The sequence below is a fragment of the Engystomops pustulosus genome, chromosome 2 (assembly GCF_040894005.1).
Source record: "Engystomops pustulosus chromosome 2, aEngPut4.maternal, whole genome shotgun sequence".
Lineage (NCBI taxonomy): Eukaryota > Metazoa > Chordata > Amphibia > Anura > Leptodactylidae > Engystomops > Engystomops pustulosus.
The window spans coordinates 227,109,577-227,126,811 of NC_092412.1; the positions used below are offsets into that span (position 1 = coordinate 227,109,577).

A 17,235-nucleotide genomic window follows, 5' to 3' on the forward strand; every position below is an offset into this window, starting at 1 on the left:
TTAGACTGAAAGCCCACACTGCACTGACCAAACCTCTCATTAGCAGAAAGAATGAATTGGCTAGACTCCCCTTTCCTGGGAAGTGCATGTTGTGTGGACAGAGAAGTGGTCCACAGTTCATTTTATTGATGAGAGCAAGTTTTATTTATCTGGATCTGATGGGAATCATTATATTAGTCAACAAACTGCAGAAAAACTGAACTCACAGGAGGAGATTTATCATTAGGCAGGATTTTGAGCATTGTGTTAGACTGGCAGGTTTCCAACAGTCTGATTTATAGTCCAGTGTATGTGCAGTGTTATCAGCTGTGTGTTCTCTATGTGAATAGACTGCACCAGTCGCATGTATGTTTAACATGTGCTCTATTTCTGATATGCTATGTTTTTGCACAGGAAATTCTCAGAAAAATCCTCAAACATAAAATTGAGCAAAAACATTAAAATTAAGCTAAAACTTCCCCCTGTAGTAGCAATGGATCCCCATACACCACCTCCTATGTGGTATAGTTTTGCAATTAAATTTGCATTCTTTTGAAAATTCTCAGTTGATAAATGTGGTGTTGCACACGATGTGGTGTATTTTCTTCGCCATTGCATGACTTAATAATAAAAATAATAATAATTCCTTATTTATATAGTGCACACAGATTACGGAGCGCTGCACAAAGCATGACAAATTGATCCCTGTCCACTTGGGGCTCACAATCTAAACAACCTACCAGTATGTTTTTGGAGTGTGGGAGAAAACCGGAGGACCCGGAGGAAACCCACGGAAACACAGAGAGAACATACAAACTCATTGCAGATGTTGACCTGGGACTAGGTGACTTTGGAGTTGTGTTTTTTTTCTTGCTAAAAAAACCTGCAAAAACGGTGTTTGCGCAAAAAATTGTGACAATTATACGCCAAGAAGCTACATAGGACTAATGATAAATCTCCCCCATAGTGTGTATAGAAGTCAGTGAGAGGTAGTTGAGGAAGTGACATGGTTTGGGGAATGTGAATAAAAATGTGTGTTAGAACCTTCTTTAACAACACATGCTTCTTTCCTTGTGTACATTACTCAATCAGCCAGCAATTGTCATGCAGTACAATGCCCCCTGTCACAAAGCAAAATGGGTAAAGCAGTGAAAACACTAAAACAATGAATTGGCCAGCCCAGAGTCCTGATCTAAACCCAATAAAATAACTCTTGAAAATCCTTGATGATAAAGTTATGGTAAAGAAACCCACCAGTATCACAGAACTGTGCAAGAGACTGGAAGAAGAGTGGACCAAAATCTCACCATAGCCATGTGAAAGACTAGTGATGTCCTGTGGCCGCAGATGTGCTGAAGTCATTCAAAGCCAAAAGCCTGTGCACTTTCTACTGATTGGCGACTGTTGTGACCTTCAGAAAATTTTATTTTAATCTCTTTCTGTTCTGCTGTCATTGCTCTTCTCTAATTATGATCATCATGTTTTTTTGCAAAACAAAGGTTGATATACTCCGGGTATACTCACGACTCACATGCTCTTCTGTTAGCTCTCTGCACTGAACTTCTCCACAGCCATTTATGCCATATCCATAGAATATGCTATGAATGTCTTATAGATGCAGCTGTTCCAAACTCTGCCAGCACGAAATCAATGGGAAAGTGAGTCTTGCATGAGACTTCCATCATTCACTTTGAAGTAGAAATTCTGGAAACAGACCAGATCTCCATTCATTCTTCCTCTGGATGCAGTGGCTGGAGTCTACATCAAGTAGCAGGAAGGGAAGACCATAAGTGCAGTACAGGCAGTCCCCGGGTTACATACAAGAAAGGTTCTGTAGGTTTGTTCTTAAGTTGAATTTGTATGTAAGTCGGAACTGTACACTTTACAATTGTAACCCCAGACAATTTTTTTTGGTGTCTGTGACTATTGGATTTCAAAAATGTTGGGTTGCCATAAGAACCAGGATTAACAATAAAGCTTCACTGCAGACACCTCTGATAACTGTTACAGCTGTTTATTGTAGCCTAAGGCTAAAGTTCAGTAAATCACCAACATCCAGAGGTCCGTTTGTAACTAGGGGTCGTATGTAAGTAGGGGACCGCCTGTATATAATTCTTTTAGTGTTTTATACACTACTGATGTACGAATCAAGAACTTATCTGCTCATATATTGTTACCTTATTTACCGTACTACAGCCTATTTTTATATTTTTCATTTTCTTTGTTCAGTGTGGAAAGAAAGGACCCATTAGCTGCCTTAGCCAGAGAATATGGAGGCTCGAAAAGAAATGCTCTGCTCAAATGGTGCCAAAAGAAAACGGAGGGTTATTCGGTGAGTTCTATAAAATCATATCGCTAATCTTTCTATAAAATTAGCAAAACTCCTATATAGAGTCCATTCAGAAATGCCCAAACCTGGTGGTAATTGGGCTAACAAAATAATGGACCCAAACAGATAGTAAACACCATTTAGAGGCTACTGTGGAGTGGATCAGTTGCCACTAGGTTTGTACCCTATGTACACATAATGCTATATCCTTGTGTGCTATTGTAACGGAAAGGCTGGTGATACAACACATGTTCTGTGTAGATGGAGGATAGACCCAAAGAGTGATGTTATCTGGTAAACCCGAGTCATCGATTGTAAATAACACCATATAAAGTTGTTCTTCTCTTCTTTTCATTTTGAACATTTCTGGAGAATTGTTACTATATTTATTTTTATATTTGTATCAACAAACTTGACTGATTCTTCTTGGAATTGGATATTGCTGATGCTGTAATGTTATGCTCCGCATGAAATACTAGAACACCCACATCTGCCTGCTCATACACACACACACATAAATTCAATATGATCTGCAGGATGTATCTTTGTCATATATTATGTCTGTTGGCCACCCATAACTGATACTACAACGGCATCTTGGTATTTACAAGCGAAACTGGACAGTAAATCTAAAAATAAAATCTTATGAATGCTTTCTGAGATACTGTAGTTACTATTGCAGCTTGGATTGTGTAGGTCAAGATCAAATCAAATAAATTCTTTTGGGAAAGGGAGTAGAGATGAATATCCCTTGTAATCTATAGCACTGTTCAACAGGTTAGGGCATGCTGAATCACATCAGCTGAGGCTGTGGTTACTATGAGCCCTCTAAAGGCCCATTACACTGATTGGGAATCTGACAGTTATGACCATATAAAGCTAGAGACATTGTTAGGTATGACACTAGACATCTGTGTAACCATACCTATGTGCGTGTTAGTTGCACCAAGACTGTGAAAAAAAATGCATTTATATTCCAGGATTGTAGCTGGACTTGGTATACTGTGTAGCTGTACTTAAATTGCAGTGCTCTGTGACTTGACCTGTTCCAGAGTTCCTCCCCACTGCTCAGAATCCTGAAAAAGCTTTTAGAGCAGAACTGTAGAACAGCTCAGTGCAGAGGAGCAAGAGCACAGTAGTGTGAGGATTTGCTCCACATTGCATTAGGAGAAGTTACAATCACTGTCCTGCTGCTACTGACAACATACAGTGAGTATGGAAAGTATTCAGACCCCTTTACATTTTTCACTCTGTTTCATTGCAGCCAATTGGTAAGATTAAAAAAGTTCTTTTTTTCCCACATTAATGTAAACTCTGCACCCCATCTTGATGGGAAAAAAACAGAAATGTAGATATTTTTGCTAATTTATGTAACAAGAAAAACTGAGATATCACATGGTCATAAGTATTCAGCCCCTTTGCTCAGTATTGAGTAGAAGCAGCTTTAAATCTAGTACAGCCAGGAGTCTTCTTGGGAAGATGCAACAAGTTTTTCACGCCTGGATTTGGGGATCCTCTGCCTCTTCCTTTTAGATTCTCCCTAGTTCCCTCCGGTTGGAAGGTGAACATTGGTGGAAGCCATTCTCAAGTCTCTCCAGAGATGCTTAATTGGGTTCAGGTCCGGGCTCTGGCTGGCCCAGTTAGGAATGGTCACAGGGACGTTCAGAACACGCTGGTTTATTAATGGGTACAAACCCCTTTATAAATGTGCATTGGGTCTAATAAATTTGATGAACACTGCCTTGTACCTTGAACCAGTATTTGGGCTTTCTAAAGGTACACTGTTTTGTGTATAACTTTGGATCGAGTGGGTACGGAACATATTCAGACCCTTTAAAAATTTGTCACTCCTTCTTTTATTGCAGCCACTTGGTAAGATCAAAAAAGTTCTTTTTTTTTTTGCTCTTGTTTTTTGTTGGGCAATCCCAGGGTTTTTTCTTTCGCCCCTGTCTGGACAGATTTAGCGGCGCCACAAAAACCTCAGTTGCCTGATACTCTTTATTTCTTTTGTCGCTCAATTTGGACACAACTTTTAATCCCTGACATTTGTCCTGTACTTTTAGCTGCCCAACACTTTTCTTTACCGCATTTTGTGGTGCATAATCAGACTAAACAAAAAGCAAGTGTACCAACCCCTAAACCCTTCATGAATGTGGTTTGCCATTTTTGTACTTAATAGTTCATCTTACAACGCGCCAAAGACATTAACAGTGCAAACATGGGCACAATAAATAACACCTAGCACCGAAAATAATAAATACCCCCAATGCATCTATTTATCCTCATAATTACACTCATAGATGAGGAATAAATAGTTCAGAAAACATGACCCCTTCTACATCCCTCTCATATTACACAATCCACATTTTAACTATTTATTGCTCTCAAAAATAGGGAAAGGTATAAGTAAAAGTGCGTAGTAAAAATATATCTGATCTGTCACCTTGTAACATAGAATTCTATGCAATAGCTGAACACTCACATTGCCTTTAACAAGAGCGGTCATGTAGACATCACACAAATAATAATAAACCTGATGTTGTCTTTGCGGTGCGTCTGATTCATGCAGCATCATAAATCACAGCCGGGTTGAGAAATGTGGCAGATACAAGTTTTCTAGACACAGCCGTGTAAATAAGCCATTAGGCTGGAAGCAGAGTGTAATAGTCTGATTTCTAACTGACAGCAACAAACAGATATTATACTCTGTACATTAAGTACATGATCAATCTCATGAGCTCATAAGAATTATAAAAAAGGGTTTCTTTAAAGTATTACCAAAGACTCAAATGGAAAATAAATTAAAAAAAATCTATTTTTACAATAAAACTACCTTTACAAATATTGACTACCACAACAGCTATAATGCACACTCCTTATGTTACTTGTAATAACCATTTTATATCAGTTTTTCCCTCTGCAGTCTCTCCCTGAACATTTGAAGTCCACTGTGCTGGTGGGTGGAGACTCCTGAGACTCCTCCTCCTGCTTCATGTAATTTGACACCCCAGTGTGTGTCTGTCCATCTTCCTAGAAAGACAGAATTCAACACACATCCCTTTTCTCTGATCAAATACAATATACTACAAAGTTTCTTGTTTCCAGATTTGATGAAAAGTTACCGAGCATTTTTTATAAATGGTAATATCTTTTACGGTTATGTTGTTTTGAGGGTCAAGAACAAAAAGTGGCATAATGTGATGCATAACCTCTGCAGTGATATACACATGTCATAAATACGTGCTCCCAGTGTGCGCCTTCTACTAAATAAATGTTGACAGAATGCGAACAGTTCCCATGGAAGCGGAGAGACCGGAATTCTGAAATATTATCTTTATTACAGTCCAGTGACATTTAAGTTGCCGTTCTAACAGCGATTGCATGAATTTTCACACGTTCTGCTGAAGGCTATACATTATATCCTTGAGATGCAGGAAGTCTACAGGAACGTATGGGAATGGACACTCGGCTGGGGTGGGTAGATACGGCCCACGTAGAGAAGTTTCTTGAAAACAAACAGGATGCTTGGGATGTTCTACATAAAAGCCATTACATCACTGGCTGCGTGTGGAAAGTGGAAAACAGCAGCTCTGTTTTCCTGATGGCAGTCTTATGTCACATCCCAAGGGACAGCTCCCTGATACAGACGTGTATCTCATCAGGTGCTGCCTCTCGCTCTATAGGCATTGACCGGACAATACAATAAATGGATTCACTTATCAAATACAATCTGTTTTATTGAATCCTTGTATTGGCCAGAAAATAACATTTCCAGAGAATCTTTTCTAACAACTCTGTATTGTATCAATCCACTGTATTTCCAATTCATGTATAATTTGTCAAAGTAGTGTGTCTTTCACTGTGTCAATCACTGGTAACATCCAATTGTTAATTTATCCATAAATGAGCATATCAGGAGCTATGTCCATTGTTTGTGGCCTGTTTGCCATTGGAGGGCCACTCCAGCTGCAAACACAGTCAGGAATAGGACCTGCTCAAAATATGGGCAATTGGCTCTCAGAAAGGTATGTGTATAAGCCCATGGGGCCGTGTGCCAGCCATTGTTTTAACAGTTAGCAGGCGTCCCAGAAATACGTTCATGTGCATGTAGCCCAAGATTCTCCAGAATGGTTCTTTTTACCCCTTAGCGCTCTGCGCCGTACATGTATGGTGCTGGCTCCCACGTTTAGCGCTCAGCGCCATACGGGGGTTTAGCGCTCTGCACCGGAGCCGAGCCGGCATCAAGGGTCGCAGGTTGTCAGCGGTAATCTGGGCTTCAATCGCAGGTGTTCAACCCGTTAAATGCTGCAGTCAGCGTGACCGCGACATTTAGCTTGCCTTTAAACCCCCCCCCCCCTGTTTTCAGGCGGTGCGATCATTGCAATGGCAGCCCTGGCGTCCGATCAGGCAGTGGCAGTGCCTGAAAGACACAGTGTCAGCCTATGCACAAAAAATGTCCATAAGCCCCATAACATCGAAAGAGACATATAATGCTAAAAAAAAGTCTAAATCATACACAAGCCCCACATATATAGTATCACCGCTTCCATAACAATCCGTAGAATAAAATTAAATAATTACTGAACCTGTACGATGAACGTTGTAAAAAAAAAAAAAAACTTAAAAAACACTCCAAAAATTATGATTTTTACCTATTGAATCCCAATAAAAAGTGATGAACAAAACATATGTTCTCCAGAATGATACTGTTACAAAGTACAACATGTCCAGCAAAAAACAAGCCAAAAAAGTAAAAATGTTATGCCACTTGGACAGCTATGTAAAAATGATAGATTTTTCCCCACATTAGGGTTTAAATTGGCAAATTTAGTAAAACTTAAGAAAAAATATTCAAGTCTAGTATCCCCGTAATCGTATAGACCCATAGAATAAAGAAAACATGATTTTTTAGGCTAAACGGTGAACATGGAAAAAAAGTCCAGTACAGAATTGATGCTTTCTACTCCAACTTTCTATACCAACCCCAAAATGGTAACACTGGAAAAAGCATCTCGTCCCACAAAAAAAATGCCGTCACATGGCCCCAGTAATGAAAAAGCAAAAATGTTATAGCCTACAGAAGGGGCCAATGAGGAAACCTGGCAGCTGCAGGTCCCTCCTTCCCTTCTGCACCTCGCTGTGCGCCCATAAAACAAATAAAAGCCACATGTGGGGGGTCTGTGTACTCGGGAGAAATTGCATAACAAAATTTAAGCACCACAGAGAGGGGCACTGGTGTGCCCGCGATCCGTGACATGGCTAGGGGGGGCACCCGTGACCGTAAGCATCGGTGCAAATTAATCTTGTGGATGATTAAAATACATTGTAGCTTCTGTGTTACATTCTACAATTTCAATAGCGATCCAATTTTAGCTTCTTTCGCTTTTCATCAACACCTTCCTCTGTTTATCTGTTCAGTGCATATTCTATTGATGCTCATTTTATGTTGGGTGTGTTGCAGATGGGGGAAGATTATATCTATTATTGGGAGTCCCTATTATATTATATAATACACGAGGGTGTGGAATGATTAAGAACAGCGGTTGTGGGGACCATATGGAATAATTAGTTTAAGTACAATTAAGAAGAATTAGATATCAAACCAAATAAGCAATGATTGAAGCATTTTCATTGCACACCTGAGCCCTGGCAGATACGTGACTGCCGAGTCTCTGACCCCTTTGTGGTTCCGCAGACTATTTTCTCAATTACGGCTTCCTAGAAAACAAAGGGAAATTCGTTTCCATTGAAGAGTTGAGCTTGAACCAATTAAACAGACAGCTATAGATTAGAAGGCTGACATCTCCCGCCGCACGTGCTGGAACATCTCCAATGCGAAGGGGCTTTAGGAAGTTTAGTTTTCTTGACGTAAAAGTGTCATTTTGCAAGGACAGAGATTTATAGTAAAATATAAAAAAATTATATTAAAATATATTAAAATCCGAGTTGTTTCATTGTGTTTAAACTTTAGTATTCATGGGAAAATGACCACAGTTTCTAGACAAGAACTCGCTATAATCTCTGTACCCCTGAGAATAGTTCTGAGCAGTGATGCATGTCGAGGGCAAGGGGGGCCTTAGAGTGTCTTGTTATTGTAATTTGGGAAGTTTACTGCCCTTAAAAATCCCAGCATACACACTGAAATACTGTTCATTCCAATCTAGGGAGTCTTCAGTCTTGCGTCCACCAGATGGTGCTGCATTAATGTAACACCTGCCACCTGGAAACACATTGGGGCACAGGTATCAGACTTGCGGTGTTCCCTGAATTATCACCTGAATCCAGATGTGAAGGCCGCAAATTTAGGCGCAAATCTATGGCTGCCCCTGAACAGGCATAAAATCAGCTTAGAACAGATTACCACTTTTTGTGACTTTTGTTTTAAAAACACCAAATGCCACATGTATCAATAAGGAGAAACTGCTAAGATACATCTGACCAGCAGAAAAGCCAAGAAAAGTCTCCAAAAAACAGATGGACAAAGGCAGACTTATGATACATGTGCCCCATTATCATTACAAGGAATATGGGTGATCCAGTGTTAGATGGGTTACAGCGCTGTAGGCCAGTTTATAGCACAGAAATAACATATGTATATTATATAACAGATATAGCAATGGGCCTATATCCTGCAGAAATGCATTTTGGGAGAATACCCCTTGAATATGAATATGTGCTTCCTGGTACTATATTTTAATTGCTCACAGCACTATTGTAGTCTTTTTTATACAGCTGCATCCCATTAAAAATCCTAATTACACAGGGGAAATGTAAGCTGCCAATAAACTACCTAATAGTATAAGATTCATGGGAGGGAATCAACATTTGTGTAGTGACAGCGCTACTAGATTTTGTCACCCTTAAGGACCACAATGGTATAAGATAAATTAAGTGCATGTTAATGTGCTTTACAAAGAGTCATAAAATAAAATATAGTTACACACTACTCTCTGCACTGCAAGACCTCCTGGATGGCTCCTGTCATCACAGAAAATGCTCAAATGCTCAGCCAATCAGGAGGCAAGTCATTGCACCAACTTGTCATTGGCTGAGCAGCCTCCTGCAGGGTTTTTTGTGGTGTCAGGAGACATTCTGGTAGGTGAGTGCAGCAGGGACCAGGAGTGTTGGTATTACAGTTTCAGGGGGCGGTAAGTGACTATATTTTGTTTAATGGCACCCTCTAAGGTTGCTTTATGTTATTTAGATGCCCATGCACGCAGGGATGAACCTAAACTGTCTGCTGCCTCGGATAAGAAGAGACATTATTTTTTAGTGTCAGGTCCTGCTTTTTAGCAGGAGATGGTGCCCCTGATGTTGCTCCCCATCTTGCTGCAGGTGGTGCTGCCTGAGGTGAGAGGCTCAACTCTCCTCATGGCTGGTGCACCCCTGCAGGCACGTTATGTGAAGCTCGACCTGATGATTTCAGAAGGACTTAGTAACATCTTCAGGAGTGCTCGCTCCTCGGATGGTAGATCTTCCAATTTTTGACATGTATCACCCTTGTGTCTTGTCCGTGACAAGTGATAGTCTAAAAGTGGTTAATTTCACCACAACATATGGTCACCCATGGAAGATATATAAGGAGGTTGAGAGATATTGATGGTTATTGATACCAGATGAATGATGTGCCACTGTTCTGTAAAACGGGATTCAGATGTGAACATACACTTGAGGTTATTTGGCTGCGGTGGGTGTTTTGAGTTACACTTTATATACTCTTTGTTTTTTGGGGATCTTTTTGTTATAAGAATTTGCCTGGGGAGTGAAATACAACAGTCACTGCAGCGGAGAACATGCTGAACTAATGGAAGACATGCTGGCAAAGCTGACGTTGGCAAGGGGTCGGCAGCCAAAGAATGTACGGACTGTGCCTGTCCCTTCACAGATAAATAGCCCTACAGAGGATGAGTTTCCCGCTCTGTATTATCACAAGGAAGAAGGAATGTGGAATAAAGTTGTAAAATCCAGAGCGGAAATTAACTTTGTGTTATCAAGTTTTTGGCTTTTCTGTGTTTTTTTTTAGTTCTAGCAGCTGGCCTTCTATTTTATATATGTTGTCTGCATTTTATAACATATGTTTAGTTTTCGGAAATGATCAGTGAGCTATAATTGCAGTTAGTTGTGCCCCTGTCCATGCAGTGCTGTGACCCAATGACTTTGCTGAGGCACGTAGTGTCTTGTGCCTTACTGACGTTATTGGCAGAAAAGTACATTATTTTCTCAAAAACGTGTAAACGTGTAAGGAACTTACCCAGCACGTCACATGTAGTGACCCATGACCGTCCTTGCTGTGTATTATCCTATACTCTCTTGCCCTCATCTGTTTTTGTAATCATTTTAGCGCAATTACTTAGGCTACACTGACAGGAGGAAACCCTGTGCGACTGGGAAAGCTGAGGATGGAAGGAAGAGTTGTGTACGGAAGAATAACAAAGTCCCTGGACCATGTTGTCATGTTTTAGTTTAAATAACAGACAACAAAAAATGTAGATTGCCGAAAATAACTTCTAAAGATTTTAAAACCCGCCCCTTCTGACACATCTGTTTTAGTTATTACTCCCAGGGAAATAACAGTTCTGGAGCATTTTGTCTTATAACTCTGTGTTATACTATTTGTGTTAATCCTTCTACAAATTTATGAATAAATTGACAGCTGTTACCATTTCTCTGGTGAAAGAGGTGTGTCCTGCACAGTCTAATACACTCATTACTGATTGAACAGTATATAGTGACCCCTCCCCTAAAACTGGTAACAAAAAAGAATGCTCCAGAATTATTGAATTATGAGATATAGAAGTATTAACTTAATGGAAATCTACCATGTGATTTCATGCATTATGAACCAAACATACCTTGAGAATGATGTAGCTACGCTGATGCAGGCACATATCTTGTTTAATTCCTGAGCTGAGTGGTTTTGCTGAAAAAACAATTATAACGTTCAGGACCTTGGGAAAGGTTACACAGAGCTTTCTGAACAGTCCAGACAGGACTAATCAACATGAGCTGGATCACTCATACACAGCAGCTGGGGGATGGTGCAGCGATTGATTACTTCTGGTGCAGTACATAACTAATGTGAGAGGAAAGGCTCAGAGTCAGGCAAAGGAGCGAGAGAGCTTCATTATCATAATTTTATAATTGTTTAATCTCTGAGTGGATTTGTTGAAAAAAAAAAACAAGATATGTGCCTGCATCAGTGAAGCTACATCATTTTCAAGGTATGTACTGTTCATAATGCATTAAATCAAATGATAGGATTTCTATATGCATAATATCAATAGGAACGATGTAAAAAAGTTTCAAAAACCTCTTTTTTTTTACAGAAGAATTTCATTGTCAGGGGTCTTTTAAAGGGCTGTGCTGTTAACACGCTTTCTTCTATCCTGTGGATTTGGTTTAACAAGCTGCTCATTGAGGGTCATACTACTGGGAATCTCACGATTACAAGAACAAAACCCCCAGAAATCTGGAGAATGGTGGCCCTGGTCTCACTAGCATGAGTCCTGCCGCTCCATTGAATAGTATGGGAGTGTTGGAAATTGCCTAACATCGCTCTGGTTAGCTCTGACTCTCTCATAGACAGTGAATGGGAGATAGATGAGCATTGTGCTTGGCATTATCCAACATTTCCATTCCAATTAATGGAGCATCAAGGTGTGTGCTCAAAATTCCCCTCAACTCAATAGGGAGAATGGGATTTATGTTCTCTCCATTGGTGGAGGGTCCTGTGCTTGTGATCAGTATGGGTCCCAGAAATCAGATTCTCACCAATTAGATTATCTACTATCTTGTGCATAGGTGATAGGTTAAACAACTCTTCAATGGTCTTTTAGAAAGTCCAATTAATTACTCCCAATTTCAAAACTGCACCCCACAGACTATTCAAACGTTTGTTAACCAGTTCAGGGATATCTACCATCTGGAAACTAGTTTTTCAGCAGTTCCAGAGGCAGATAACCCATGTGTGGCTCACTGGTGGGATATCTAATAATTTCTTATAGAGAAGGCCAAAGTTTAATGTGTAATTATGCAAATTACCTTCAGAGGCTACTCAGGGCATGAAGAAGCCTCTGTGAACTTCCAGGGCTAAGGTTACTCCATGCCCTGAATAGCTTCTGCAATGCTGCCCAGGGATCGGGAGCATGTTCAGAAGCCAGGGGCAGGGAGCATGTGCAGAAGCCAGGGACTGGGAGCATGTTCAGAAACCAGGGGCAGGGAGCAAGTGCAGAAGCCAGGGACTGGGAGCATGTTCAGAAACCAGGGGCAGGGAGCATGTGCAGAAGCCAGGGGCTGGGAGCTTGTGCAGAAACCAGGGGCTTGGAGCATGTGGATAAGCCAGGGACTGGGAGCATGTGCAGAAGCCAGGGACTGTGAGCATGTGCAGAAGCCAGGGGCTGGGAGAATGTGCAGAAGCCAGGGGATGGGAGCATGTGCAGAAGCCAGGGACTGGGAGCATGTGCAGAAGCCAGGGGCTGGGAGCATATGCAGAAACCAGGGGCTGGGAGCATGTGCAGAAGCCAGGGGCTGGGAGCATATGCAGAAACCAGGGGCTTGGAGCATATGCAGAAACCAGGGGCTGGGAGCATGCGCAGAAGCCAGGGACTGGGAGCATGCGCAGAAGCCAGGGGCTGGGAGCATGTGCAGAAGCCAGGGGCTGGGAGCATGTGCAGAAGCCAGGGGCTGGGAGCATGTGCAGAAGCCAGGGGCTGGGAGCATGTGCAGAAGCCAGGGGCTGGGAGCATGTGCAGAAGCCAGGGGCTGGGAGCATGTGCAGAAACCAGGGGCTGGGAGCATGTGCAGAAGCCAGGGGCTGGGAGCATGTGCAGAAGCCAGGGGCTGGGAGCATATGCAGAAACCAGGGGCTGGGAGCATGTGCAGAAGCCAGGGGCTGGGAGCATATGCAGAAACCAGGGGCTGGGAGCATGTGCAGAAGCCAGGGACTGTGGGAGCATGTGCAGAAACCAGGGACTGTGGGAACATGTGCAGAAGCCAGGGACTGGGAGCATGTGCAGAAGCCAAGGACTGAGAGCATGTGCAGAAGCCAGGGACTGAGAGCATGTTCAGAAGCCAAGGACTGGGAGCATGTGCAGAAGCCAGGGACTGGGAGCATGTGCAAAAACTCCTCTGGCCCCAACCTTAACTGAAGACACTGCACTAGTGGGGGTTCACAGTCGGCATGGACGTGCAATGGGGCGGAACTTCAGAGGCTGAATATGGTTTAGTTAACTTCCTCAAATAGCGCATGTAAAAAGGATGGACAATGACTTAAATTGATCCGACCAGGGAGATAAAGGGAACTTAACTGCCCACATATCCTTATGGAGCTGTGTATTATTGTCCCAAATCGGCCTATATAATTTTTGTCCTGGCCCACAATGAAAAAAAACAGATTCCTACTTACCCTTGTCTGCATCTTTTGGTCTCTGCCGTAAGCTGCTGGAAGCCGCAGAGTTGCGCTCAATGTACTGTATCAGACTCATCTCTAGTTAAGTGTTTGATTTTTTAACAGCTGATACGGACCAAGGTGATATATTAGAGTTTGGAACACAAAAATCCAGATCCATAAGAACCTGTTGGTTTAGTGTACCCAATACCCCTGATATGTTCTTTAAAGTAGCTCTATCTTAAAGGAAATCCATCATAATAAACCAGGCACCATGACTGTAGTAATATTCTTATATTTGTTATCCATGGCCTCATTCCTTCTAAAAAACTTTTACAATTATGCTAATGAGTCTGAGGGGCTCTGGTGAGTGTTTCCAAACCCTTTAGTGCTGCAGGTTGACAGGCTGTTACAATGAGCAGAACATATCTCACCCAACCCCGTGCTCTCTCCTTTCTCCTTCTGCCTATGTAATCTAGCAGCCGCAGGAAGTGCAGGAGGAGCGAGACCTTCTCTGCTCATTGTAACACCTTGTGAAAATACATCACTGAGGGGCTCTGGATACCACCCCCCAGAACCTCTCAGATTTTGGAAGGAAGGAGGCTATGGATAACAAATATAAGAAGATTACCAAAGTCACGGTACCTGGATCTATGAGTAATGTCCCTGGTTTATCATGATGGACTCTGATGGCAGATTTCCTTTAAAAAAGTTACACTAGAGACACGGATCTCCTATCTTTTTTTAGAGAGTGCTAATTTGCACCTCTACAAAATAAAAATGACTAAAATACTTGTAATATGCACTGGCCCATGGTAGTCAATCCACAAGTGCATAGCAAACCACTGTATAGAAACACAAATATATTGTTTGGAGATGGTTTAGCTTCGCATTTATCCCTCTTTAATAAAGAATATCTAGTATTAATGATCGCCACCAAATTTTGGTTACCATGAGTCCAGCGGCTTTGTACCACTGTTTTGTAATGGTTATGAAGCAATTAGAAATAGATCCATGAACTGCTCCGTGGAGATGACCCATAGGTCATGTCTGGATGAGAGGTTTTTCACCACTGATATGTTGTTATTGTACTTTTAAAAAAGACTTAGCAACCTGTGCAAAAGCTAATTTGTCTTGACCCCTGGGAAAGGTTAATGAGATCATCACTTCCTCAAATGTACTACAAATTGACAATTAACATGGATCACGCTACCCGTAAGACTGCAAACAAACGTCAACTGCACTGCTCAATCTAGTAAATCCATCATGAAACCATGGTAATTGTGTCACGCACCTGTAAATGTATGTTCACATCACTGTAAACTGGGAAATCTAGAAAGCTGAGGTGATTAGACCATTTCGTTTGACCATTCCTCCTAAACGTACAGGGCTGTGCAAAAATTCTAGGCAGATGTGGAAAGGCACAGCAAAGCGGGAATTAAAATAAAAGATGGATTGGTTTATTTATTTTATCAAGTTACAATAGACAAAGAATTAACTATTATCTATATTTGGTGAGACTGTTCTGAAGCCACTCAGCAGGGAGGTTGTTCCAAACATTTTTGAAAACAAACCACATATCTTATTTATTAAATTCTTCTGCCTTTATATAATTCCAGACTTGGCTTGATGCTGTGATCTGAGGTCTCTGTGCGGGTGGAGGGGGCATTTCAATCACTTTCCAGACTCCTTGTTCTGCTTTTTGCTGGAGACGTTTCTTAATGACTATGGCTGGAGGTTATTAGCGTCAGAATATGGGAAAACAAACTACTTTTTCTTTTACAAAAGGTTTTCATTTTTTAAAATCTATTGCAAACTTATTAAATCTATATAAATGTGGATTCCCCAGGATCATACCAACTCAAATATTAACTGCACGAAATGTTAAGTACCGCCAGGGGCGTTGCTAGGGTGGTAAAAGATTCGGTGCACGGGCCCCAATGCATGTGTATTGCATTTCAGTGTACATAACCCCCTCACATGTGGTTGTGCCAATAACAAGGTTACTTCTGGCATATACAGCTACAGAGAACAAAGGTGAAATCCCTACTGTGCCTGTAGGTGACGTGTCCTATATCTTCTCCATTAGGCATCACCACATCTTATGTTCCTCATTGTCCCTACATCTTTGTTCCCGGGCAGTGTTATCCTGCTGCCGCCCCTAACAATCTCCCCAAATACTGAAAGGCAGCGCTCACACTTTGTCTTGCATTTAAACAAAACCAGGTGCATGTTACCCATCACTTGTGTATTACTGGAAAATATATGTATTAAACCAAGGCCTGTCCTAGTGCCATGTGTGAACACGCTCCAAGAAATGTCCTCACACAGCCCCACAGTAAGTAATGTGCCCACACACAGCCCCCCAGTAAGTAATGTGCCCACACACAGCCCCCCAGTAAGTAATGTGACCACACAGCCCTCCCAGTAGGTAATGTGCCCACACAGCCCCCCAGTAAGTAATGTGCCCACACACAGCCCCCCCAAGTAAGTACTGTGACCACACAGCCCCCCCAGTAAGTAATGTCCTCACACAGCCCCCCCAGTAAGTAATGTGACCACACAGCCCTCCCAGTAAGTAATGTGCCCACACAGCCCCCCAGTAAGTAATGTGCCCACACACAGCCCCCCCAAGTAAGTACTGTGACCACACAGCCCCCCAGTAAGTAATGTCCTCACACAGCCCCCCCAGTAAGTAATGTGCCCACACAGCCCCCCAGTATGTAATGTGCCCACATAGCCCCCCAGTAAGTAATGTCCTCACACACAGCCCCCCCAAGTAGGTACTGTGACCACACAGCCCCCCAGTAAGTAATGTGCCCCACACAGCCCCCCAGTAAGTAATGTGCCCCACACAGCCCCCCAGTAAGTAATGTCCTCACACACAGCCCCCCCCCAAGTACTGTGACCACACAGCCCCCAGTAAGTAATGTGCCCACACAGCCCCCCAGTAAGTAATGTGACCACACAGCCCCCCAGTAAGTAATGTGACCACACAGCCCCCCCAGTAAGTAATGTGCCCACACAGCCCCCCAGTAAGTAATGTCCTCACACACAGCCCCCCCAAGTAAGTAATGTGACCACACAGCCCCCCAGTAAGTAATGTGCCCCACACAGCCCCCCAGTAAGTAATGTGCCCACACAGCCCCCCAGTAAGAAATGTGCCCACACTGCCCCCCAAGTAATGTGACCACACAGCCCCCCAGTAAGTTATGTGCCCCACACAGCCCCCCAGTAAGTAATGTGCCCACACAGCCCCCCAGTAAGTAATGTGACCACACAGCCCCACAGTAAGTAATTTGCCCACACAGCCCCCCAGCAAGTTATGTCCTCACACACAGCCCCCCCAAGTAAGTAATGTGACCACACAGCCCCCCAGTAAGTAATGCCCCACACAGCCCCCCAGTAAGTAATGTGCCCACACAGCCCCCCAGTAAGAAATGTGCCCACACTGCCCCCCAAGTAATGTGACCCCACAGCCCCCCAGTAAGTTATGTGCCCCACACAGCCCCCCAGTAAGTAATGTGCCCACACAGCCCCC

The 17,235-nt window shown here is 42.6% G+C and overlaps 1 protein-coding gene across 3 annotated transcripts in view; it reads left to right on the forward strand.

The window, feature by feature from the left end:
* Positions 1-17,235, forward strand: part of SPECC1 (sperm antigen with calponin homology and coiled-coil domains 1) — a 251,247-nt gene that overhangs the window by 209,810 nt on the left and 24,202 nt on the right. For all 3 annotated transcript variants that reach the window (XM_072138379.1, XM_072138380.1, XM_072138381.1), the window contains one exon: positions 2,209-2,311. In XM_072138379.1, the coding sequence (XP_071994480.1) occupies positions 2,209-2,311 (103 nt within the window). The remainder of the gene's footprint in view (positions 1-2,208; positions 2,312-17,235) is intronic.